The sequence below is a fragment of the Tinamus guttatus genome, unplaced genomic scaffold (genome assembly GCF_059628265.1).
Source record: "Tinamus guttatus ecotype Peru unplaced genomic scaffold, ASM5962826v1 Tinamus_guttatus_pri_ptg000067l, whole genome shotgun sequence".
In the NCBI taxonomy this organism is placed as follows: Eukaryota; Metazoa; Chordata; class Aves; order Tinamiformes; family Tinamidae; genus Tinamus; species Tinamus guttatus.
In genome coordinates, this window is record NW_028288601.1 from 1683920 (window position 1) to 1707547 (window position 23628).

Genomic DNA, 23628 nt, shown 5'->3' on the forward strand with positions numbered 1-23628 from the left:
ATAGGAGGCTTCTGAGTCTGCAAAATTGACTCTTATGAAAAGTGAGTGTTTTGGTGTTTTTCTACGTGACCTTGCTGTTCCTTGGGAAGGTCTCAGATTAACTCAAATTTTCTGGGATCTGAGGAAGGAGGGAAAAAAAAAAAGTGAACACTGCATCTCAGCAAGCTGTCAACAGATTTTTCTTAGGATTTCTGTAGTTGTTTTCTGGTAGGGAATAATGGAGACAAATGAAATGAGGTAATACATCTTACTTGGTATGGATATTGAAAGCTGAAGGGTGGCATTTAGCACAAAAGCACAGGTTGTCCACTGGAATGCCACTCTTTAGAGCTTTAGCTTTTGAACTACCACAGATTGCCTACAAGTGTTAATGTAGCACTCAAACATTTTTAACATGCCCTAACCAGATGCAAAGAAGGCTGCTCACTAACGGAATGTCTCAACAGAAGATTGACTGATACATTCCCCTCTGCCTCCCACTTGTGTCTTCAGTTCATCTGATAGACCATATTTTCCTTAAAAGTGATTTTATTTGTGCTGGGCTTTGTCTTGGTGCTGTTCCCTTGTGTGTAATACTTCGGTTTGTTTTCAAATATAAGTCAAAAAGAGGCAAATCCTAAGCTTTATATATTTCCAGAATAGTAAACTTTTAGATAGAAGTAGAAGTTTACAGACTTCAAAAAAAAAAAAAAATTTCAGTGGGCCTTGGAAGTGTCAGACACATGGGCAACTGCGTTTCCATCTAGGAAGTCTGTATGATGATGATGGATCATAAAAGGTTTCTTTAGAAACTCTCGAGGTGATATATCGGTCCAGAAGGATTCCTTGGGTGTCTGGTTGCCCCCTGGTTTTTCAACGACAAGTTCATTTTGTTTTCTGTAGTTGAACATTTCTACAAGTAGCATTGTACATTGACTCCCTTTTTGGCCTTTATCATAGGAGTGTAACTTGAAAATCCTGTCCCTAGGAATAGAAACATTTTCTTATGAGCTGTTATGCTTGTTAGGATGCTTTTTCCTTCCTTATTTTGAATGTAAAATCATAGTGTGGTGTAAGATCCTCTCTTGCATCGTATTGACTGGTAGCTGGCAGGAGATTGGAGAGCAAAGATACTTTTTGGGTGTAGAAAGAGGTTTTGAACTAGAAATAATTTCATGCCAGCAGGTAATACTATTTCTATGCTAAATGTCCTGATTTTATATACAGTATGTTGTCACACAATTCTTGCCATTAACAAACTTGCTGTTTTATGTTTGCTTTCCCTGGTGTGTAGGAGCTGTCTGCATCCCTGGAGGTGGCATATGGCCAAGCTCATGAAACAGAGGAGGCTGAGCAGGTATTTGAGCAGTTCTTTAAGTGGCAGCGTGCTAAAACGGAGGAGTTCATTCGTGTCAGAAATGATACAAACACTGCTCTGCAAACTCTCACTGGCTGGTTCAGTGGCATTGTAAAGGTAAGCAGTCCTTCAATCCTGCTGGTCAGAGAGATGAGTTGGGTGCGGTGTTAAACTTGCCTCTTGTCCAGTTGGTGTTAACAGGGACCCACGGCCTTGAGATTGTGCTCATGAAGAATGTCACTGAGCTGTAGTGCCTCGATGCAGAGGGAGAGGGTGGAGTAGACTTGTAATTTGCCTCTATACTTAGTGTTACCTAGCAGTGAGATGGTGCCGAGTGAGGTTTCCCACTTTCATGGGGGACAGGATGGGGAAATCTTCTGTAAAAGTATCAGCGCTTTCATGCGGCAGTTGTATGGGTGTGCTGTCCATTCGTGATGCCACTTAAACACTGCAGTTAGTTCTTTCAAGCAGCTGTTGGATGGAGAGAATTCACACTTTAAACAATGCTAGTACAGAATTAATGCTGAAAAGAGTTAATGAAAGGTCACTGAAAATGAGGATTTAGCACACTTGGAAAAGTTGATCTGACCTGAAATGATTTACCTACAGATTACAGGCATTTTTTGTTTGTTTGTTTTTCCCTCACCTTTTTTGAAACACTGAGTGTGGAGAATTTATGCAAGCAAGAAATTGTCCTGTCTTGCTTGCATGTCCTGCAGTGTTTAATGCTGAAATACTGTTCTGATGCACTCTCCCTTTTGGTCAGTTGCAAGAGGTTTGGGATGCTGAAGTAAAGGGGTGGGTGTATTTTTTTTTTTTTTTTTTAAGAGGATTAATGATGCAAGTGGATGTCAGCAATTGCATTTTCTTTTGTTTAAACAAAGAGAAAGTTGGGAAATAAATTCCTCATTCTCTTCTGTCCCTGTGCTTACTGTTGTTACTCTTCTTGCTCAGTTTAGGGCTCTAAATCTATTGAGGAATAATGTATAGTGCTCTCCCTCTGCAGGCCCAGCTTTGAGCTCCATCCTGCCGCTGTTGTTTGTAAATATTCTGACTGTCAGAAGACCCTTTCTGCCCATGTGAATTGTATGAAGTCCACAAGGGTCCTACCATTCTGTCTGTAGTGAATCAGCTGTTTCTGCCCCGTGTTTCTTGGTGCCTAGAGTGTTTGCTGTGGCCAGATGCTGTTGTGCACAGCTGTGCTGTGACCTGGTGACATGCTCCTGGGCAGCAGTGCAAGCTTGGTGTATGTGGTGTGTGCTATAGTGCTGGTAAGTGCAGGTAGTTACTTGCAGATGATGAGGACCATGTCAGCTGTTAGACTGGGTAAAAGCCATGCAGGTGGGGTTCCGTGATTTCTGTGTGCAGTTAATTGAGGGTAGTGTGTTGCATGTATGGAAAATGAGTTAATTCAGTGCCAAAGTTCAGAAGAGATTTTGGCTTATTGACCTATAATAATAACATAGCTGGAGCACTTAACATTTTCAAAGTAGCACATTCTGCTGTGGGGATGTCTTTTATGCTGTTCTGTGCATAGGGAGCTAGTCGTGAATTTTATCTTTAATGTTGCCTTATCTCTATTCAGTTGTGATAGAAGAGATAGGAATACAGACTTCGGTAGTTGTGCAGAATGAGGAAGTTGCCTTCAAGTCCCTTCTTTCAACTCCTTTCATTAGGAAAACATGTTAAAATAATAAAGATAATTAATTTTGACATCAAACTCAACAGAAGAGGGATTGGGATTCTTCTACTGTTTCACTTGCCTGAAAAATGAAAGGTTAGGAAGACAAAACCTATTCAAGGCAAGAAATACCCTGCTTTTGCCTGGTGAATTTTAGTGCTGGTAGTTCTATAAATTGCTCTATGAATCAAATGTCAACAAGTTAAAGGTGATATTTGACACAAATCACGATCAGATTTTGGGTAACTCAGTCTTCATGTATATTTCTTGTCTTTCTGTTTTGCAATCCTATCTGCTTGCTGCCTTTAACCTTCAATTGTCATGCTGTTTTATGCCTCTCCTCCACCCCCAACAAGTGTTTTGACCTGATGGCAGAAGAATCTTTGAATATAGAGGAAGTGATTGGCAATGTGGATGAAGTTCTGAAAAAGGCTGAGCTGGATATTTGTAAAGAACTGGAGACCGACTTAGCTGTGAGTTCTGATCTTCCCTGCTGACTTCTATGTGTTTAACGCATCTTTCACTTTTGTTTAAAGCTTTTCTTAAAGTAGTAGGTGGGTCTGTTCATTACAAAATGATGTTTATTGCTTTGTGGATGTGTGATAGAAAGTGATCACTTGGATGGTTCCCCAGAGAGGGAGATCAACTTCTGATTATAGAAACTTTCCTCTGACTGATTTAGCTAAGAGCTAGTAGAGAAACTCATTCTCTGCTTTTATGCACAGAAAGACTTCCTTCGTGCTATTAGAAGTTTCAGTGCATCTGTTAAAATAATGGATTTGCATCTCTGAATAAAGATAAAAATGTAGATGATTAAAAGTAAATTTAGTTATGAATAGTTTCAGTTTTTCAGTCCAGAGATGAATGGCTTTTCATCACCGTCTTTTTGTTTTAAACAAATGTTCTTGCCTTACTGGTAACTTTTTTTCTAATGCCAATCTCCTCTATAGTTGCTTACCTTTTCTGCAAAGCATTTCTTCCATTCTCTTCTGCTAATCCTGAGATATGTGCCATATCTACAATGACAGTCTCTGCTATGCTAGAAGAACAGTCACATCACCAAGTTGAATGTCTCCCCTAATCATGTATCATCGTACTAACAGTAAATTCGGCCTGGGCTTGGGACTGCTGTCTGCAATAGAATTCATGGCTCTTGTTTAGAAGAAAAGTTTGATTCTTTGTATTTATTTAAACTTGCTGTCATTTATTTCACGTGCTGTGGAAGAAATCTTGAGTTTCTCAATAGAAGTGACAGTTTTATTCAACTGAAGCTACTGGAAATTTCTTTAAGACGTGGTAACTCTTTGTATATATGGTCTCTCCTATTAACAGTTGGAATTTCTCAGTTAAAACTTTATTTTAAATGTTGGTGCTTATAAGGGGCAAGTGATTCCTAGCCTTTAATCCTTCTCTTTGTAATTCAATCCAGGAGCATGATGAGGCAGATGAGAAAATAATTACAAGCGCTTACAATGAAGTTATACGTAAGATTCGTCAAGAGCAACATCTAATCACTGTCATACAGAACAAATACTTGGACAGTGTTGAGGTTGGTTTGCACATTATTTGTCAGACCTCTATTAGTAACCCTTTCTGACCTAATTTTTTTAAAACATGTTCTTTTTTCTCTTTCCTGTTGGAAATTATTGAATATATTGGTGATGAGAGATCAAGTTAAAGCCTAATTATGACCTGTAGCTGTTCATTATACAGGCAAAGCTTCATTCATTTAAAAATAAAAGGCACTTCTAAAAAATAAAGAATGGAAGTTAGAGTTTTCTGATTCTTTATGAATCAGATTAGTTACAAACTGTTGTTTGTAATTTAAGGAGATTAAGCCATATGTAAAATTTTTTTCTAGAGGTTGTTAAACAAAATAAAAACCTGTTTTTGTGGGAACAGTTGTGAAAAGCTGAATTCATGTAGGCTTCAGGCACTTTCTGTAAAATATTGGACTAAAGTATATTTAAAATAGTATTTGAACATTTTCTGACTTCTACTTCTTCTTAGTTCAAAAAGGAGGCAGTGGAATGGCTGAATAAAAGACCTAATACTGACAACTTAACATCCATTAAGAAGACTCTGAAAAATTTAAAGGCCCAGTTAAGATGGAAGCTGGTTGAAAAGAGCAACTTTGAGGAAGTATGAAAACTTTGCAGATTTTTTAAAAAAAAAATGGTTTAGAAACATTACCTTTGTATATTTCAAATAAGTGATAATTACATGGAATAGGTTTTCTGTACTTGTAAGATGTGTTTTAAGTCCTAGCTGAGCAGGCATTTTGAGGTAGCTTGACCTGAATTTGCCTTTAACTACAAAAGTGTGTTAAGCCCCTGAGGTTAAGCTTGAGTGGTTTAAAATAAAAACATAGCTGCTCTGCAAGGGTGTGATACATAGCAACTCTCCCATCTCACTCTGAAGACACAGCACCATTCTTTTAGCTCCTGTGTGGAGAGCTGAATGTCTGTCTCCCTCATTACTGTAGTTAGGTGATGCTGCATTATAAGATAAATGAAATCCTTCCCAAAATCCAGCTGCTACTAAGGTTGAGCCAGCTCTGAACGAGCTGGGAAGGGTAGAGGTGCTCCTGCCAACACACTCTTGCTGTTCAGTACTCCGAACCGTCTGATCTCCCCTCTGCTGCTTGTGTAGCTACTTTTCCTAGCGCCTCTGTTGCACTATGCAGTCCAGAGGAAGAAGGTTTTGCATTTAGGTCTCATTTTGGTATTGCTAAAGTCCATCTTGCCTCTTCTGTTTAAGTACGTAAGAGCAGGTATGTTACATTTCTTCTACCTGTTGAACCTTCATTACTGAAGCTGTCCCTCTCATTCCCAACCACTTTCCTCAGTAACATGTGTGCCTCTCCTTTGGTGACAGAATTCAGCATTGCATTAATTTTGGGGGTTTTCTTCCTTCCCTTCAGATGAGACAAACATTGTTGCAGCATTAGTGCCATTCACTTTACTGATGTGGGAGTTCTAGATCTGTGGTTAAATCATCCTGGCAGTGCTGAGGAGAGAATCCGTGTGTGTGTGCGTGCATGTGCTGCCCTGTAAAGGGGCCGCAAGCTGCCGAAGGGATTTAAGATCAGCAATGCTAAAGACACCCATTTGAAAAAGGATTTCTGATAAGTGAGGTGACATGGAGCAAATATCCCCTTATAAGGAGGGGAAGAAAGAATGGTTGATGGAGGCTGGTGCTGCTGGTAGACAAGTGATGTTACTGTTATGATTATATATGATCAGCTAATTTTTTTAAAAAAAATCCTCCTTAACTTGTGAAACAAGGAGGCAGAAAGCTAGAACATTCAGTTTGTCACAAAGCTAATCCAGGCAGCTTTTCCAGTATTTAGCTCTTACAAGATTCTTTTGAATTTCCAGGAAGGAGGCAGAGGAAAAATATACATTTGAGAAGGCACTTAGTTTTCATACCATAGTTGCTTTTTAATCCTTGCATAGTAGCTTATTTGATATAATATCAGTGAGAATTGCATGCAGTAACTGTTATTCTTTATGCAGTCGGATGATTACAGTGAGTTTGAAATGACAAGAATAAAGGATAAAATTGCTGAACTGCGAAATAGTGTTCTCCAAGAAATATACAAGGAACAAGAAGAATATGTAAGTATGATGTTATTTAAGCAGCTAAAACAAAACTGTATGAAATGCATCTGTGTTTATTTCAATGTGTGTTCTAGGCAAAATAAAGTAATTATTGTAATATTGAGTATTAATATGGTCCTTTTGGGGCAATACCTCCAAAATGAGATTGTGTGTTCCTCAGAAATAAGGAAAGGAAGGAAGTTGGTCAGCTCTGGTTCTTCTACCTGAATGTAATCTTTTAAGATCCTGCTGAGAAGGGCAGGGAAGGAGCTAGAAATGGGGCTTGTAGCTCTCAACCCAGAGCTGCTGCAGGTGACAGAGCAAGCTCAGTTGCTGAAGAAAGGCTGTATTTCTGGTAAGAAGGAAGGAAACCTTTCCTTACCACTAGGTGAGAACAGGGCTTTTCCTGAAGTGGAAAAAAAGAGGTCACCCTTTATTGCAGTGCCCGAAGTTGGGGGAAGAATCTGAAACTGTTGTCTTGCAAGTAAATTGCAAGGCAGCAAGACTTCTGATAGTGATGCATCTGCCTTATAGATGCAGTAGAGTGTGCATGTACCCGCAGTAATTATTGTGCTGCATTAAAGCCATGCAGGGCCTGAAGATTCTTGGATATCCTGGTCTGTTACAACTTCATTTGTCTTCCTCCATTTACTCCTAATGAGGTTGTGTTTTGTCCAGGCCTACTAGGGCCTACTGTGAAAAAGATGGAATATTTTCCTTGACAGCACACGAGCTCTTTAGAACCTCAGTTACCCATTCTCAAGAGCTTTCAGGAATTTACGCACCTTGAGATGCTATATTGGTCTGTGTTTTGTTGTTTTGTTTGTTTTTGGAAAGGGTGTAGCAGTTGTGTTCTGAGGGATGCTGCCTAGGAAGGTAATAGAGTACAGTCATGGTGGATGTGTTTTTGAATATTCTGGATAAACACTGCAAATGGATGATGTGTACAGGAGCACATGTCAGAAGCCATGTTCTCTTCATTCAGGAGAAGCTTACCTATTTGGTGCAGAAATGGTTCCCCGAGTTGCCACTTCTATATCCAGAAGCAGGAATCCTAAAGTATATGGTAAGCAGTGCAGGAATCGCTGAAGCCATGTCCGTTAATGTTTAGGACACTATTAAGGCTCTGCAGCAGGAACACTCTGTACAGCCCCTGTTCCTTTGTACTCTCAAATACCCTTTTCTCTCATTCCCCTTCTCCCTGCTGGTGAGGTCGAAGCAAGGTACTTTTTGTCTTGCCATGGTGTTGGCTTACAGCCAGCCTCTTGTAGTAGATGGTGTAACTTTGTTTTTAACAATCCAAGCTATTTCTGTGCTTTGAGCTTATTGAAGGAGATAATGCAAGTCTCTGAATCTCACAGCTGTTAAATGTGGTGTGTGTTACTGTGTGTGCATGTGCTTCAGAATTCTGGTGGACTTCTGACACTTAGCTTGGAGCGAGACCTGTTAGACGTGGAACCCATGAAAGAACTGAGCACAAAGCGACCTTTAGTGTGTGCAGAAATTCAGGATCAGAAGGTTCTTTTGAAGGTAATGTTGTTACTGACTTCAGTAGAAGCACTGTCGGTGAGCCCTAGGCTTGTTAATGAACTGATTCTGCCTGAACTTTGGGCTGGTCTCATTCCTGTGCTTAGCAGATCTTGTTCGACCAGCCTGTAGAGCACAAAGCCTTGTTTCCTTATGGAAAGGAAGTTCTGTGTTTTCTTCTGACTTTATTTTTCTTTTTTTCTTTCCTACTCCCTAGAGGACAGTAGTTGTAAATGATGCTTCCCTCTGCTGCCTTCTTTCTGGCATTTGGTGGGCCCTTTCTCCTGCTCATTACTCCTTTTCTTTTTGCAGATACTGTTTTATATTCCTGTTTTGTATGATTTTACAGTTTCAGGAACTGATTCTTTTCCCTTTCTCTGACTCTTTTCTGATCTACTAGCAACTGAGAGACCCAATGGATATAGTATGGAGAGGCATAGTTGTAAATCTATTTGCTTTTCGCTTGGTTTATACGCATCTCAGATTAGAGAAACACTACCTATTTTGCTACTCCAAACTTCCTAAGCTTTAATGAGTGAATATGAGAATAATCCATGACAGTTGGAATTCAAATTTTGTAATAAGTACCAGAGAAGGTCATTTAATGGAACCTAACAATAGGCATTTCTGTGTCATATTGTAGGTTTTAGGACTTGTAGCTTGGGTATTTGTTCTGTTTTTCAGGGATATTCTGTAGATACAAATTCAGAAACCAAAGTGATAGAAAGAGTTGCCAAATATCACAGAGCTTGGGTTCAGCAGAAGGAGAACTCTGGATTATTACAACTGATGTTTCTTCTTTTCTGCAAGGCAAGATTCAAATTGGTGATGTTGGTTTCTGTTTTGCATTGGAAGATTTAACATTGGGCCATAAAGCTTTTTTGTTTGTTTTGTTTTGAATCAGAAAAACATTTCATTGCTGAAGTTTACTTTGGATAACACAGCAAAACATACTTGATTTATTGTACATGCAGTGCATGCTAAATATTCTAATATTTCTGATATTTTAAACAATCTATTTTTAATATTTTTTTTGTTGTTTTGTTGAAGTCTGATCCTCTGGTGTATTTAATGGTCCCATATTATCCAGGGGCAAGTCTGGAAGCTTTACAGTCTGATGCACCTTTAACATTAAAAGTAAGTATAACTGCTTAGAATATCAGCACTTCTGTGTTTGAACCAAGCCTTTCTCACTGAGCTTTGCCTGCTACTGCTTCACAGTATTTCACCAATGTAACCTCATCTGGTGGCATGCAGTCACTATACAAACTCTTACAAGATAGATTAGTTAATATTTTTACATGTAGTCAGTCAGGCTGTAATTTCTTAAAGAGGTTTTTGTTTGAATGTGTGGAGTGTGTTTTTTGTAAAGGTGGTGGGCATTCTTCTAGCTTACAGGACTTCTCTCTACCCTCCTTAATTTTTCCAGAGTTCTTTACAGGCAGTTTGACAGCCATTTTTTTTCACAGAAATGGAGCCAGAAGCTCATGCAGCCTCTTCTCCAGTTCTGTTTACTGGGAGCAAGTTATAAATGTTTGTCCTAAAGCATGTGTTTTATTTATTGAATGTTTGTTTGTTTCCCTGCATAATGTTTGTGACTTGTTAAGCAGTGACTGCATTTTTCTCTTGATTGATTCTGACAGTCAGCAAAATCTTCCTGGGAATTAATACATGCTTTGTGAAACAGTATTGGCAGGAAGTCTGAATATTTGTAGATCGTGCTTTGCTTTGCCTTTTTTGTACATATCTTAAACACTAAAAATGTTTAATCTCTAGGAAGTGCTAAAAGTGATGAAAGGAGTGGCCCAAGGTCTAAGCACTTTGCATGGAGCCAGTATAGTTCATGGATCTCTGCATGGAAATAATGTTTTTGCTGTGAATCGACAACAGGGGATTGTTGGAGACTTTGATTTCACAAAAACAGAGGTAAAACAAAAAACAGAATCCAGCACCCTTCAGTGACCTTCGATCAGAATTAAGTATCAAAATAACAAGTGCATTTGGAGCTTATAAGACTTGCTGATAGATGTGTGCCCAGCTGTGGGACTCCTGTTCCCTATTCTGAAGAGGGTTGGGCAATTTGAATTTTGTTGAAAATTTTGTAAGTGCAGTCTGATCCTGAGGGACAGGGAGAAGACTTGTGAGCATAGGCACTAGTTAAAGGAATGAACTGAAGGCTAGAAACTGTCATACCTGTGTGCCTGTCTTGTGTGTTCATGGTAGTCAGCATCATCACAAGTGAGTATAAGAACTCATGTTAGAAGAAGCAGGGGGTAGTCTAGCTCTTGTGAAGTGTTGCCCTTCTACTTTATTGGTAATGGGATCCCAATGAGTTTTCATCTGTTCTAGTATTTTAAATTCACGTTCCTGATTATCTGCATAAGCTGATTTAAGGTTAATCCTCAGATTCTCTGGCCAAGAATTGCATAGTTGTTTATGGAGAAAAATCCAATCTTTAAGGACGCAATCTTTTCTTACTATTCATTGTGTTTGTGTAGTGAAGACAGATCCTTTTGTAGTCACATGTACTTTTTTTTTTTTTGAACTTTAGATCAAAAAGCTCAAGTTTCTTTTATGCTACATGCTTGCTTCATCTTTATTAAAGAAAGCAGAAAATACATCTAAATAAAAGTACATTTTTACGTATTTTTACTGCCTTTATCTCCACTTTAGAGATGTGTTTTCTGTTAATCTCATGCAGAGTCTTCCATGTTTGAACATTTCATAGTTCTCCTTTTATAAATCTCAAAGCTCAAAATGTTAGAGAGAGTCTCTAGCAGAAAGACTTAGCAGAAATCTCTGGAAGCTGAAGTCCCCCACAACGATCTGAGACGTTTCTGCAGCTCGTGTTCTCTAGCACCTTACGAGTGTTTAATCCTTCTGGGGGGAGGTGGGGGTGTGTGCTGCCGTTGCCCGAGCCCCTCAGTGCCTCTCTGTCCCGCAGGAGCAGCGCGCGGCCGCGCTGGCCGCCGGGGCGCTCAGCCTGGTCCCCCCCGAGGTGAAGAGGGGGCAGCCGCCCTCTGCGGCCTCCGACATGTTCGCCTTCGGCGGCCTGCTGCTCTGGGTGAGTGCCTGCTGGGGGGAGACCCTCGAAGAGCAAGAGATGTCCTCTCGGACCCCTGTGCTGGTGCCACAAGTGCTCAGGTTTTGAACCAAGCGCTGTATGTGGAACCAGCTGGAGTTGAGCTCATGGGCAGAAGGCAGTGGATTCCTTTGTGAAAGGTGCTCTATAATTACATCAAGTAAAATCATGTTTTTGTTTTTCATGCTGCAGTCTGTCAGTTATTTTTTATCCATTGCCAGTAATAATACATATATATCTTTTTTTCTAGTAACAAGAGTAATTCCTAGTAATAGCAGTAGCTTTTAGCAGCTTTGTCAGTGAACAATTGCTATATCAATCCTCCCTCTTTTGATCTGGATATGGATGGGATTTATCATACACTCTGCAGACACCAGTGCCTAGATGACTATTTTGCTTATTAGTGCGTGTTATTGCAGGGAGGAGAAAACAGTCCACTTGTCTGTCTGTCTTCGGTGGTGTCTTATACAGCATTTTCTCTTGCTCCTTTCTGTCATCTGGCACTTCTGTATTGCTCCCTACCCATCCCACGGTGCCAGTACTATTTGTTCCAAGTGGAAAACTTCAGATCTCATTGACTTGAAAAGCACGAGCTTCCCAGCAAGTGCTGATGTTTCCAGGCTATGACTTTGCATGAGCCCTTGCCCTGTTGGAAGGGCTCCAGTGGGCACATGTGGGAGCTGTATGTGTGTGCCTGGTGCCCAGGTACGTGCTGGCTAAGGCAAAAAGCCAGTTTGATCTACTGTAGAGTGACGGCTTCAGCCACCTTTTCAGTGCATCTTGGAATGCTTTTTTTGTAGAGAAATACCAGCAAGCTGGTAGGGAGCCACTGTCAGTTGCTTGTGCGAAGAAGAGCAACCTTAATACAAAGCAGATTCATCATGATGTTTTATTCCAAATTTAGAAAGCTAGTACACTAAATTAAGCAAGTCTTTCTATGGAGATAGATGAAGTGCAGCTTAGTATCATGGATGCTTCTAACTTATTCATGTGGTAAGGTTTAATCCAAACACTTTCAGCATTGCTATTCTAGGAAGAAAACTTTTAGAAGAAGGCTTTTTTAATCCAAAATAATCAAAATAAGTAGTGTTGTCAATGACTGGTTATGCTCAAAGAGTATCTTTGGTTTGCAGCAAAATTTCTAGTCTTCTGGGCTAACCAGTGTGCAACTCCGATCTATTTAAGTTGGATTTATGTACTTTTGGTCACTTAAGCAACGCTTCTGACTCTAGTGTTAGTGCTGTGTGTGCTAGTTGACAGTTGAAGGCAGCACTTCTCTGCTCTCCTGACAGCAGTGCTGCTGCTTCTAAAATCGAGGCAGTGCTTTCCTCGGGCCTCAGCGTATCTGTGTGGCAAGAGCCCAGCACTGACTAAAGAGGTCATCCTGCAGCCTTGGAGCTGTGCAGAATAGATGGGCTCAGCGTGACTTGCAGGCACTTTAGAAGAATGCTGTGCTCAGTCATGGTTCTGGATAATAAATAAAATCTGGGGAATTCTGCTGGGGATTTTTTTGCAGAGGGGGAAATTGAGGAGCACATAATCAAGTGTACAGCTTGGACATGGCCTTTGAACCTTCCCCCCCTCCCCCCAATCTCTGGACCTCTAAAAGTTTCTTCTCATGCTAAAAATATTTTTCTGTGTGTTTGTATTTTTTTTCTCTCCTCTCCCCTCGTGTATTTGCTAAAGGGGAAGTTGAGACCCCCAGATACTTTACCCTAGTGTGGAATTGCAGAAGAGCCCACCTCTTTTCTGCTGTGGGGTCCATTTTTGTTTAAAACATGAAATCTCCTTGATTAATGTTTATGGATAGTTTTTTTTTTTCTTTAAAGATAAAGGAAAAAACTAATGTTATACATAAAGTATTTTTGTTCACTTACAGCTTTGTGCTCAAAACAAAGAGTTTGTCATAAAGGAAGATGGAACACCAGAGGTGGATGTTGTTGATATGGTATGTAAACTGACTGCCAGATGAAGAAGATTATGCTCTTGCTTGTTACTTTTTTTTTTTTTTAATAAAACGTGATTTTTAAGTGCTGGGTTGAGAAAATGTTCCTAACTGAACATTTGGATGTCCTAAGTAGCATTATGTCCTAAATAGCAGAAATGAAATCCTGTTTGAGAAGGCGGAAAGATGCAGTTTCCTTAATATTTGACTTTGGTCTCAGGAGGAAAAGTTATCTTTGCATAACTTAATTAATGACAACAAGTCACTTGGGGAATAAGTCATTGGGATTTGTAATCAAAGGAGGTATTTGATTTGGGAACCTGTCCCTTCAAAGACGGGGATGTTGACTTTGCTTGCATCTTCCAACATAATTATTAGACAATTCTTAACCATTAATAAAATAGCCAACTTCCATTTTAAACACTAAACTGCAACTGTAAAAGTGTAGTAGTCATTAATTGTTTGCCTTAGTCGTTTGCCACTATCTATCTTTTCCTATGTCTGTAATACAAATTCAGAGGTGTAAGTGGAACCTTTATGAAGTGAATTTACGTTACTGCGTTCATTTTCTCATCTTCACTCTCAGCTGTTGTTCTCTCTACACTTTGTCAGCCGTGTTGCCACCTGGAATATTACTTGCAGCTCCTTTTTGAAATTTATCCTTGCCCAAGGACTCCTTTGAGAATAGGAGCAGACTTGTGTGCCTTCATATTTCCCAGCTTAAATGTCCAACATAGAAATTCACCCTTCACTAAGATCTCTATCTCTTGGACATTTATCATAAGCGGGTGGTTTTACGGCCTTCTCTCTGCATGCCTTGGTTACCTGAGCTGCTTTCCTTCCCTGAATTTATTTCCTTGTGTGCCTCATAGATGACTGCCTCTTTATGTCTTGTGTTATTCCAGCTTTTATGCCAACATACATACTTTAAAGTTTCTCTAGGAAGTTCGTAGACCTTTCTCAAATCACCAGTCTTCCCAGCCTGATTTCTGCTTTGGACTCTTCCCGTGTGTTTTGTCTTCTAATTACTGTCTACTTGGCTATTGCCTTGCGTCCCTCTCCCCTGAATCAGTTGCAGATTTATACGATCTGAAGAGAAACCAGAGTCGCTCTTGCATTTTTTTAATAAATGCACCCTACTTTTCACATCATGTTTTTTACTCTAAGTTTGTTACTTTCATCTGAAGCAATAACTTACTGCTTTATGTAGATTTGACAAGTCTATGAGGCTTCTTAAATCAGAGCTTTTACTATCATTAAAAAATGCAAGCAAGTGACTTAAGTTCACTGTTAAGTTGTAGATGGAGCTTTCTAAGGAGATTTCTGGAAAATTGGGGAATTTACCTCTAAAAGTACAAAAATATTTTAAATAGGAAAGTAGAAAAATGAGTTGCTGTTGGTCAGGTAAGTTAGGACTACTTCGTCAAGGGACGAGAAAGCGCTAATACTAAATCCCTGTATTGATTATTCTTGTGCATTAATGATGTGTCTGATTTGTGCACTGATGATGTGCCTTAATGATAGCATGGTGCTAGAATCTGTGTGAGCTTACTAGGGCTGTATTCATTCCAGTCTTAATATGTTTGAGTTGGGAAACTCTCATGCCATAGTACCAGACTAATGCAGCTCTTGTGCTTCTGGTGTCCAGGCCAGTAGCTTAAGTATCTGCATGGCAGGAATGATGCAGATGATGGGGCATAGGATTCTGTGGCCAGGCCTCTGGGGTCAGGGGCTCTTTTCTCATTGTCAGAACGCTGGTGAAATAAAGTTATTGCAGAACTGTCGAGGAGACAAGTCATCTAACAATATGAAGATGCAGGAATAGTAAAAATGCTGCCTTTGAGCTGGGAGTTGATCTTGTTAAAAAGCACTGCTTTTCATTAAAGTTGCTCTTTTTTATTTAAAAGTCAGATGAATCTCAAACTGCATAATGTTAAAGGGAAGAAGAATCAGAACTTTATGATCTGCTCTCAGAGCAAGTTTTAGTATTTTAAATTCATTCCACAAACTTGTGCAGAACCATCTTTCTGTGTCATTCAGGATTAGGCATCATAACTTTCAAATATCGAAAAACAAACCTTATCTGATGAGTAAGGAAAACTTGCTCTTTCCTTTTACTTAACTAGTTGCATAAGGAAAACTTACTTTTTCCTGTTTAAGGAAATGGCAGAGAATTTCTTGGGACAGACTCCCTTCTGTCTTTCTGCAAGATTTATTTTGCAATACTGTCCTACAAGTGCTGTCTGAAACATGCAAATCACTACGTAAGTGGCCAGTTTCAATTTATCGTGCTCTTGTGTCCTTCAGTAGCAGGTGTCTTTTGAAGTGCAGACAGTTGCTTTTGCTTTTAACAAATCATGAAGTTACCCATTATTATTCTTAGCAGGGATCCATTTTTACGGCTTTTGAATAAGAGAAAGCTTCTTGATTTATTTAGCAACAAAAAGAAACGGTATTAGGTTTTTGACCTTGACAGGTGATAGAATCCTAATCGATGCATCCTCAGCAGTTTTTAAGTGTGTGCATGCATGTGCACCAACTACCAGAGGCCATTGGAAGTTTGCATGCTTACAGTAATCCATGCTGCTTACAGGTCACAAGAATGCCCAAAAGAAAAATATAAGACTAATAAATGTCAGGTGTTTCTTGGAGAATCTCTTAGACCTCTGGCTGTTAATCCTTGCCCTAGTTCTTAGGGAAAAACTATTTTGTTTTTAAGTGCTTTATCTATAATCAGCTTATTCAGAACTAATCTCCATGCCCATCTGCAGCCTCTTGAAAGGCTAGTAATTTCCTTTCTATCTCGGTCGTATTCCCAAGAGGAATTACACACTTTCAGCAAACAATTTTGGTTGTTTTCTGAAAATATAAAGTTGCAGGAAAAAACACAAGCATTACAAGGGGTTGTTGTTAAACTTTCTTAGCTGGCTGTTGAGAAGCAGTAGCTAGGATCTTGTAGTCATTCTTCCAGTCATCCCAGCATTCAGTGTACTTTGCCTTCCATTTTTGTATTTAAAAAAAGGCAGGGGCAGAGGGGACAAACTAGTTGAAGTGAATACAGTGAAATGTTGTCCTACAGCAGTACTACTTGTAGGATCTTTTTTTTTTGTTTGTTTCCTTAATGGCAGATAATGGTGAGAAGAGGGTATTTGCAGGCATCTGATAGTGTTGCAAAATGCCAACCTGTAAGTGCAAAGGTTTTAACTCTTTAAAAGCTCAGACTTGATTCGTTTTTAATACAATAGAGGAAGTATGTAGTCATATAGTTCATTTGTTTATGTTTCAGTGCATCAAATGTTTGAAGGCTCTTACCTAGAGGTTTTCTTTTAAGCTTTTAAAAAGTCTTGTCAACATTTCCCAATCCTTTCCATCTGTAAGATGAGCTGTTTTCAGATCTCATCTTTTCACTAAGATTTCAGGTTATTTGGGGAGAGGTTAATTTTTCTGCATCATTCTACTAATCAGTGGAAAAGCTGGGAATTATCTGTGTATTTTTATCTCCAGGTCTGAGTGCTTTTGTATGTTCACAGGTGATTGAATGGCAGTGACTGAAGCAGGTTGGTCAGACTCTGGATGAGGTGAGGGCAGGCAGGGGGTGTGCAGGGGTTCTACCATTCACTGGTGTACGGACCCTGGTCAGGCCTTCTTACAGGAAGGTTCTGCTTGCTTTGGACTGCCGTCGCCTAGGTCTCTAGGTGAGCATTTGAAGGGTGTCTTCCTTGTAGTCTTATCCAAATAGGTGTTTGATCTTTCTTCTTCAACAGCTAATGCTCATGCGTGTGTGTTGCTGTGTCTTACATCTGGGGTCTGGTACTGCTGAGGTGCTAAGCATTTAGACACGTGTTCCTTCTTAAAAAGACTAAAGAATCTAGCTATAAATAACAGGCTAATAACAAAAGAGCTATTGTTGATCTAGCCACATAGCTCAGTTTCTTTGTTTTCCTGTGTTTGTAGAGAGGGACAGACATGACTAAAGTAAAAAGTCTGTTGCAGAAAATAAATGGAAGCTGCCATGTTCCTTCTCAGTGGAAAGACCAATACCTCTCTAACTTACTGTAGTTCAGGAAACCGATATCTTAAAACATGGCACATACCTTTCTGTGAAATCTATGGACACCAGGTTGACAGTGCTGACAGCTTTTGTTCCTGTCAAGCACTAGGTCTGTTGAGTGTGCTGACCATGGGGAACATGTGCTACAACCTTTCGAGATAGCTTTGGGCCCTGAGCACTTAGGAAGCGTTCATCAAATACTTGATATTTGCAAGCACGTTCATTTCCCTTGTTGATGAGATTCTTCTTGTGTTTCTAGGATGATAAAGTTAAATCTCTTCTCCTGAACCTGCTGTGTTGTAACAGACTGACAGCTGAGCAGGTCCTGAAGGATGACTGCTTCCTCTCGATTGATGTGATTCCAGCTTCACCACAGCCACCTGAAGAACCTGAGCCACATGAAGAGCATGATTCTGAAAAAGGGGATAAACATGAAGAGAATGCAAATAACTCTGAGGAAAATGGGGTGAATCCTACTGAGTAGATGAAGAACATGTTCAATGAGTGTTTAAGACTTTTTTTTTTTTGTTGCTGTTTCTGGCTATTTTCAAAATTAACTGCCATGATCTCAAAATATGGAAATGTTTGGTAGGTATAGTCATGCTTTGTGATTACACAGTGTTCACTGAATTTTATTTTAAATATGATTAATTCTAAATGTTCAAGTCTGTAACCTGTTGTGTTCATTCTCAGTAAAAAGACTAACTTCAGTATTTCTTTATTATATTGTTCATGATTGTGTTCTTAGTTTGTCAGTTTTTTTGTTATCCCTTCTGTAGACATTAATTTACAGAGAGTCTTGTTAGATTCAGAAGTCTTAGGATGAAGGCATTGTGACTTGTTTTTGTATTTCATTATCCCTCTTGCTGTGATTTCAGATTAACTGTTCCCATTAAAATAGTAGGATATTACTGTTTTGTTGAGTCTTTCTTGCATAGTCAGGGTGTTCCTACAGAAAGTACCTTCAAGTTAATGTGGATGTATTATCTGTTCTTAAAGCTTGCTTCTAGTATTTTTAAAGTTTTGGTTTTGATGACTGGGTTTGAAACACTTTGGCGCATTGACATTGGAAGAGTTTTGCCAGCTGTATTCTCTTACAGGACTTGCTGCTCATCCTCTTGGAGATTTTTTTTTTTTTTTTTTCCTTCAAAAGAAGCAGATCAGTGTGGAGTTTCTGTAGGGATATTTTTGGCCTCTGGGTGTTGCTCTTGGACAGTACAGTTGACACACTAGTATTTTGCAGATGAGTTATTGAAGTTGAATAGTGTCAGTTGAAGAATATAAAATGCTGTTGTGATGGGAAAGGAGGAGCACTGGGGAATTTGGAAATCCTCAACTACAGTGCTACAGTCTACTGTGAAAAGATGTCCTCTTGGCACTCCTGTGTCTTACATCTTGTTTTTCCACTCTTAAATCACTTTAAACAAAGCCTGAAGCTTCCTTCATATGTTTGGTCATTCTTCATTTCGATGATGATGACTTTTCACTTTTTGTATGATGTAGTTAATCGATGCCAAAACCTTTGTTTAAAATTAAAAATAGTTTTGACTTCTGATTTTTGGTCAATTTGATTTAAATGTATTACATACATTACAAGAATAATGCTCTGTTTCTTTTTGCAGATGAAAATAAATGATTTGAAGCAGTTCTGATGGATTCTTTCCAAATACTGATTTTATCTTGCGCTGTTAACTTTAAGTTAGTTTTCATTAAATAGTAAGCAGTGAGTAGATAACAGAATTAACCTTATAGTTTGTCTGATGTTGTTTATTAGAATAATTTTTTGCTCAGTTCCCTTGCTCCCTCATCTATGCAACTTAAAGCGTACTTAAATCCCCAAATTGCTGACTTTGATTTCTGAACCAAGAAAAATCTGTGGTTGTGCTTGGTCCTGTATGTAAAAACCAGATTATGCACAGCTGATGAAGAGATTTGGAGAAGATGGCAATTTTCAAATCAAACTTTCAAAAACCTGCATTAAATCCTTTAAAACCTTTGTACATATGATGTCGGGATATGGGACAACATTTTACACTTGCTTGTGCTGTTTGCGCTGTCACCTATTCTGATTGCTTCTCCTTTGGCTTTTCCTAGGGTCATCTCATAACTCTGTCTTTTTTTCCATTTATTTGCTTGCTGCCTGAAGAGAAGAGATTGTTTGAGGGTCGAGATGCCCAGCTGTCCTGGCAAAACTCGGTATCGATCTTTCATACCAGACTGCCTGCTGTGTAGTTTCAGATACAGTTAAAAAGGTTATCTTTTTGGTCCACAACAAGCGAACTTGAAGCATAGCGAAGAGAGGTGCAATAATCCCATGGGAATGTTAACTTCCTCGCTAGCTTCTGCAGTTCACAAGCCCAAGCAACACTTACCCTCTCTCTTGGGTGTCACAAATGTGCAGTTTTGAGCACTGTCCTTGCACAGGTGTCTCTTAAGAGCCTGGATATTGCTTTACTTGGGAAGTATACTCAGCTCCTTTCATGTGTCCCAGATGCTCCTAGCTTCTGGCCCCCACGGACAAGCCTGCAGTCCCAGGTCTTGACACTGCTGATTTCTTCCTTTCAGGCAGATTTACCGTTTTTACTTGGTCAGTATTGTGTGTTCTCTGCCCTCCTGGCCTTTATCCGCACCGCTGGGGTGTCTGCTCCCATCTCAGCTTCTGCACAGTGCTTAATAGGCAAGCCAGCTGGGCTTCTGGGCTGTAGATGCACTAGTAAAGTCAGGGAAGAGGAAGCACTTCCTGCAGCCACCCAGCTCTGGCTCTGTGCTAGGGCTGTTTTCCTTGGAAAAGGACTTTTTTCTTTTTTCTTTTTTCTTTTTTTTTTTTTTTCCCCCCCCTGCAGATTTGGTGTGTGCTATAAGTGAGGCTGTTGGAGCTTGTGCTCCTTTCTAAATGCTCCACATCTGTTCACTTCCTGAAATGTGCCTGCTGTTTTGTCCCCTGCCTTTGGCCTCTGTGGATACATACTTAATTTTCCAACATCTTTCCTTGTGGTTTGTTGCTCCCTGCACATAATTTAGCTTCTTTGCCCTGGTGGTTTTGAGAAGGTTCTTAATTCTATGCCAGTGTAGAGGCCACCTTATCAGCAGTCAGTGGTGGCTGTGAGTTAAATTATAGTCTTTTGCAGGCAATTGCTGCCAGGACTTCCTTAAATGGAGCACGGAGTGATCTGTATTCAATTTATCACTCCAACTTGCAAGGAACTAAGTACAAATTCATCATGGTGCCAACTCGTAGCATCAGTGACTTTCCAGACAAGGGTGTGGGTTGGAGAGCAACGCTTCCTCCAATCTGAGCCGCTGGTGAAACTTCCCTCAGGCCGCATGCTGGCACGTGAGGATGACACATCCTGCTGCGTTCTGCTCGCTGTGCCTGCAGCGGTTGAACAGGGGGTTTCATGGGGGCTGTATCACAGCTGGACAAAATAAAGCAAGTCCTCCTCTCCTTCAGGCTTGGGGGCAGAGCTGCTCTTACAAGACAGTTCTGCTGGTGCTTGTATGCTCTGGCAGTGGGCACCTTGGGCCCTTCTCTTTTTCAGGTCTTGGACTGGTTTTGCGGCAGCTTTAAGATTCAGATGCTGCAGAAGATCAAGATCCCGGTGTGCAGAAGCGTATTTGAAACTCAAACCCATCTGCCTTGGAATATGTTTTTTGTTTGTTTTCACGTTCTTCCCGTTGTGAGCAGCCGTGTGCTTAGTGCCGCGGGGCGGGTTGCCGCTAGGTGGGGAGAGCAGCGAGCCGGGCCCCGCGCTGTGAGGAGCCGGGCCTCGCGCCCTGAGGAATCGCTGCTCGGGCGCCGGGGGCAGCCGCCCCGAGAGCCCCTTCACCTGCGAACGCCACAGCCAGCGAGGCCGGGCAAACTCCTCGCGGCTCCTTCCCCGCTCTGTGAACTTCTCAGCGCTCCTGCATTCCTTCTGTGATCTCTAGTACAGTCAAGCAGTCTGGGTTTTGCTGTCTTGCCCCGGCCGCCCCAGTACAGGCCAGAAGTTTTTTGTGTTATGTGAGCAGGGTATTCTCAGCTGAATCTCAGTTAATGTAGCAGCTCTCTGGCTTATTTTTCAAATCAGTGACTTACTGTTTCAGCTAAGCTAAGTTAAGCTATCTGCCACTTGGCATCAGTATGCTAGATACTGACAGACGGACAGCTCTAGAAGGACACTTTATCTAAGTGTTAAGGTAGTGCCTGCGAGTCTTTGGGCTGTGAGATACAAAAGATTGTTTCTCCAGATGACTCAACAGCAGGTTTTTTTCCACTTTTTTTTTCCCTTACACTGTGACTTTGGCCTACCTGTTCTCCTAGACATAGTCTAGCGTGGCTGTTTTCAGACAGTACAGAGTTGTAAGAAGTTTTTTTTTGAGGGCTGAGGGTTAGAGGCTTCTTGTATCTTCTTCATTGGTTCATGACTCCTACATGCATTTCTGCAACCTCTGTTTCTCAGCAGTCTATTGAGAACTTCTACACCTCATCCTCAGTCTGGTAATAAGTTTTTTTCTGTTACCCTTGGTGGCATTACCAAAGCCTGATGGATCTCTGAAATACAAGTTCTTAGTGGTGTGGCCTTATCTACCCTCCAGTGGCCTGTGTTAGGTTATATGGCCAAAAAGAAGTCAGGAGTGCGCCAGACGTGGAAAACTGTTGAAGGAGAATGAAAATGTTAAGATCTGCTAGGTGACGGTCTCAGGTACCTCAAGGTTCTTAGTGGGTTTTATCGGCAGAAGGATTTAAAGGTGTCCTTAGCACACTTGTGTTTTTATGCTGCATGTGTGAACCACTGGAAATGTTAGAGCACCTGAATCCTGGGGTAGTCAGAAGATTGAACAAATGAGTAAGAAGCCATATGCTATGTAAGTGCACATAGCCAGCACTCAAAGGTTTTTTTCCTGTGTGGTAAGTAGTTTGTTTTGTTTACAGAATTGGTTCAGTTTCCTCCAGGAGAGAAACCAGGAGAGTTCTGCTAGAACAAATCGATTGAAGCTGCCTCGTTCCAGTTATCCTGATGAAAGCTTGATGAATATTCAAAAGCCACCACCTGCCGAACTCGGTACCAGGAGATACATGTGGAGCCTGCTGGACCTGGAAGCGGTTTGATTTGAAGACTGTCCCGCCCCTAGTTTATGATTTAGTTTGAAGTCAGAGCCCACTGTTTGAAAATGCGGACTGTTCCACGGCGAGTCTTGTTCCTTCTACATTAAAGCCTCTCTGCTGCCGTTGAGCTCTTCTGAATATTCATGTTGTGGGTGTGCATTTGTCATAAACTCACGGATCATACTTGAAATCAGCCTGAAATCTTTATCCTCTGCCCTTAGCAGCCAGAGGTGGAGCTGGCGTTCGCCTGTTCTTCAGGCTGTCAACTTTCCTCTCTGAAGTCTCCCGATCCCCCTACCCCCCGGTTTTTTTACTTAGGTTTAACCTTTTGTTTGTCAGTCTTTCCACAGTTTTGGCGACCTAGTTTCTGTGGAACTTTTCTTTTCTGGTGAAAAAGATCATTTCTTGTACTTGCATGTTGAATTTTGTGGATAAATTTCAAGTTATGCCTCTCCTAGCTCTCTTCTTTTTAACAGGGCTTGAGAGATTCCTTGGAAGATTTGATCCTGGACTGAGACGCTCCAAGTATTAGAGAAATGAAACCTTCCTTCTGCTTGACAACTAAAGTAAAAGCTATGAGGCTTCTTGCCCCGCATGGTTCTGGTAGCAAGATCTCCTTAGCCTCATGGTAAGATCCCATCCAGGTGGCTGTGGGGCGATTGTCCCCCCGTGCTGAGGATCTGCTTACTTATATTAGGAAATACTGGGGCTCCTGTAAGCCAGTGTGCTCCTCTTCAAGGCAAGCCTACTCCTCCTGTCTCTGGGATGCTCACAGCAACTGTACCATTTCAGCTGACACAGTGAAGTGTTTGGATTTCCTTCCTGGCATTTTTTTTTTCCTGTATATGTTTTCTGAGTCTCTTATTCCCTGTTATTGTGACACTCTGAGGTATATTCCAGGCAAGGGTCTGCTCTAAGTCTGATCACTTTTATTTGCTATCTCTGTTCTCTGTTTTTTTACTTGCCACAATTTCTCTGGTTGCTTCTTCTGGTTCAGGACTTCTTTTCCCTGTATCCTCTGAAGGGAGTGTAAGCTTGATTTAATTAAAATAATAATAATAATAATAATAATAATAATAATAATAATAAAAGTCAAAGCTATACTTTTGCTTACTTATATCTTATCTGTGATAGATGTTTCTTGATAGCAATAACTTCTGCCAGGAAAGTGGGAGAGGGCCAAGCCTCTGTATACTTCTTGTGTATCATCTTTTTCTCTAGTTTCATACAGAATGTAGCCCCATTTTTTTCACTAGCATCATCTGCAAACCTCTCCTCTGGGAAGGACATGGGTATTTATTTTCCTCACAGTCCCCTT

General features: G+C 40.5%; 1 protein-coding gene across 1 annotated transcript in view; it reads left to right on the forward strand.

Annotated features, from left to right (window-relative positions):
- The window catches only part of STK31 (serine/threonine kinase 31), a 33210-nt gene extending 15455 nt beyond the window's left edge, over nt 1-17755 (forward strand). The window contains exons 11-23 of the mRNA XM_088519707.1: nt 1274-1453; nt 3374-3490; nt 4447-4566; nt 5028-5159; nt 6536-6637; nt 7605-7685; nt 8024-8149; nt 8831-8956; nt 9197-9283; nt 9923-10072; nt 11091-11210; nt 13108-13176; nt 17484-17755. Coding sequence (XP_088375833.1) covers nt 1274-1453; nt 3374-3490; nt 4447-4566; nt 5028-5159; nt 6536-6637; nt 7605-7685; nt 8024-8149; nt 8831-8956; nt 9197-9283; nt 9923-10072; nt 11091-11210; nt 13108-13176; nt 17484-17708 — 1635 coding nt within the window. The 3' untranslated portion in view covers nt 17709-17755. The remainder of the gene's footprint in view (nt 1-1273; nt 1454-3373; nt 3491-4446; nt 4567-5027; nt 5160-6535; nt 6638-7604; nt 7686-8023; nt 8150-8830; nt 8957-9196; nt 9284-9922; nt 10073-11090; nt 11211-13107; nt 13177-17483) is intronic.
- The last annotated feature ends 5873 nt before the right edge of the window (nt 17756-23628 follow it).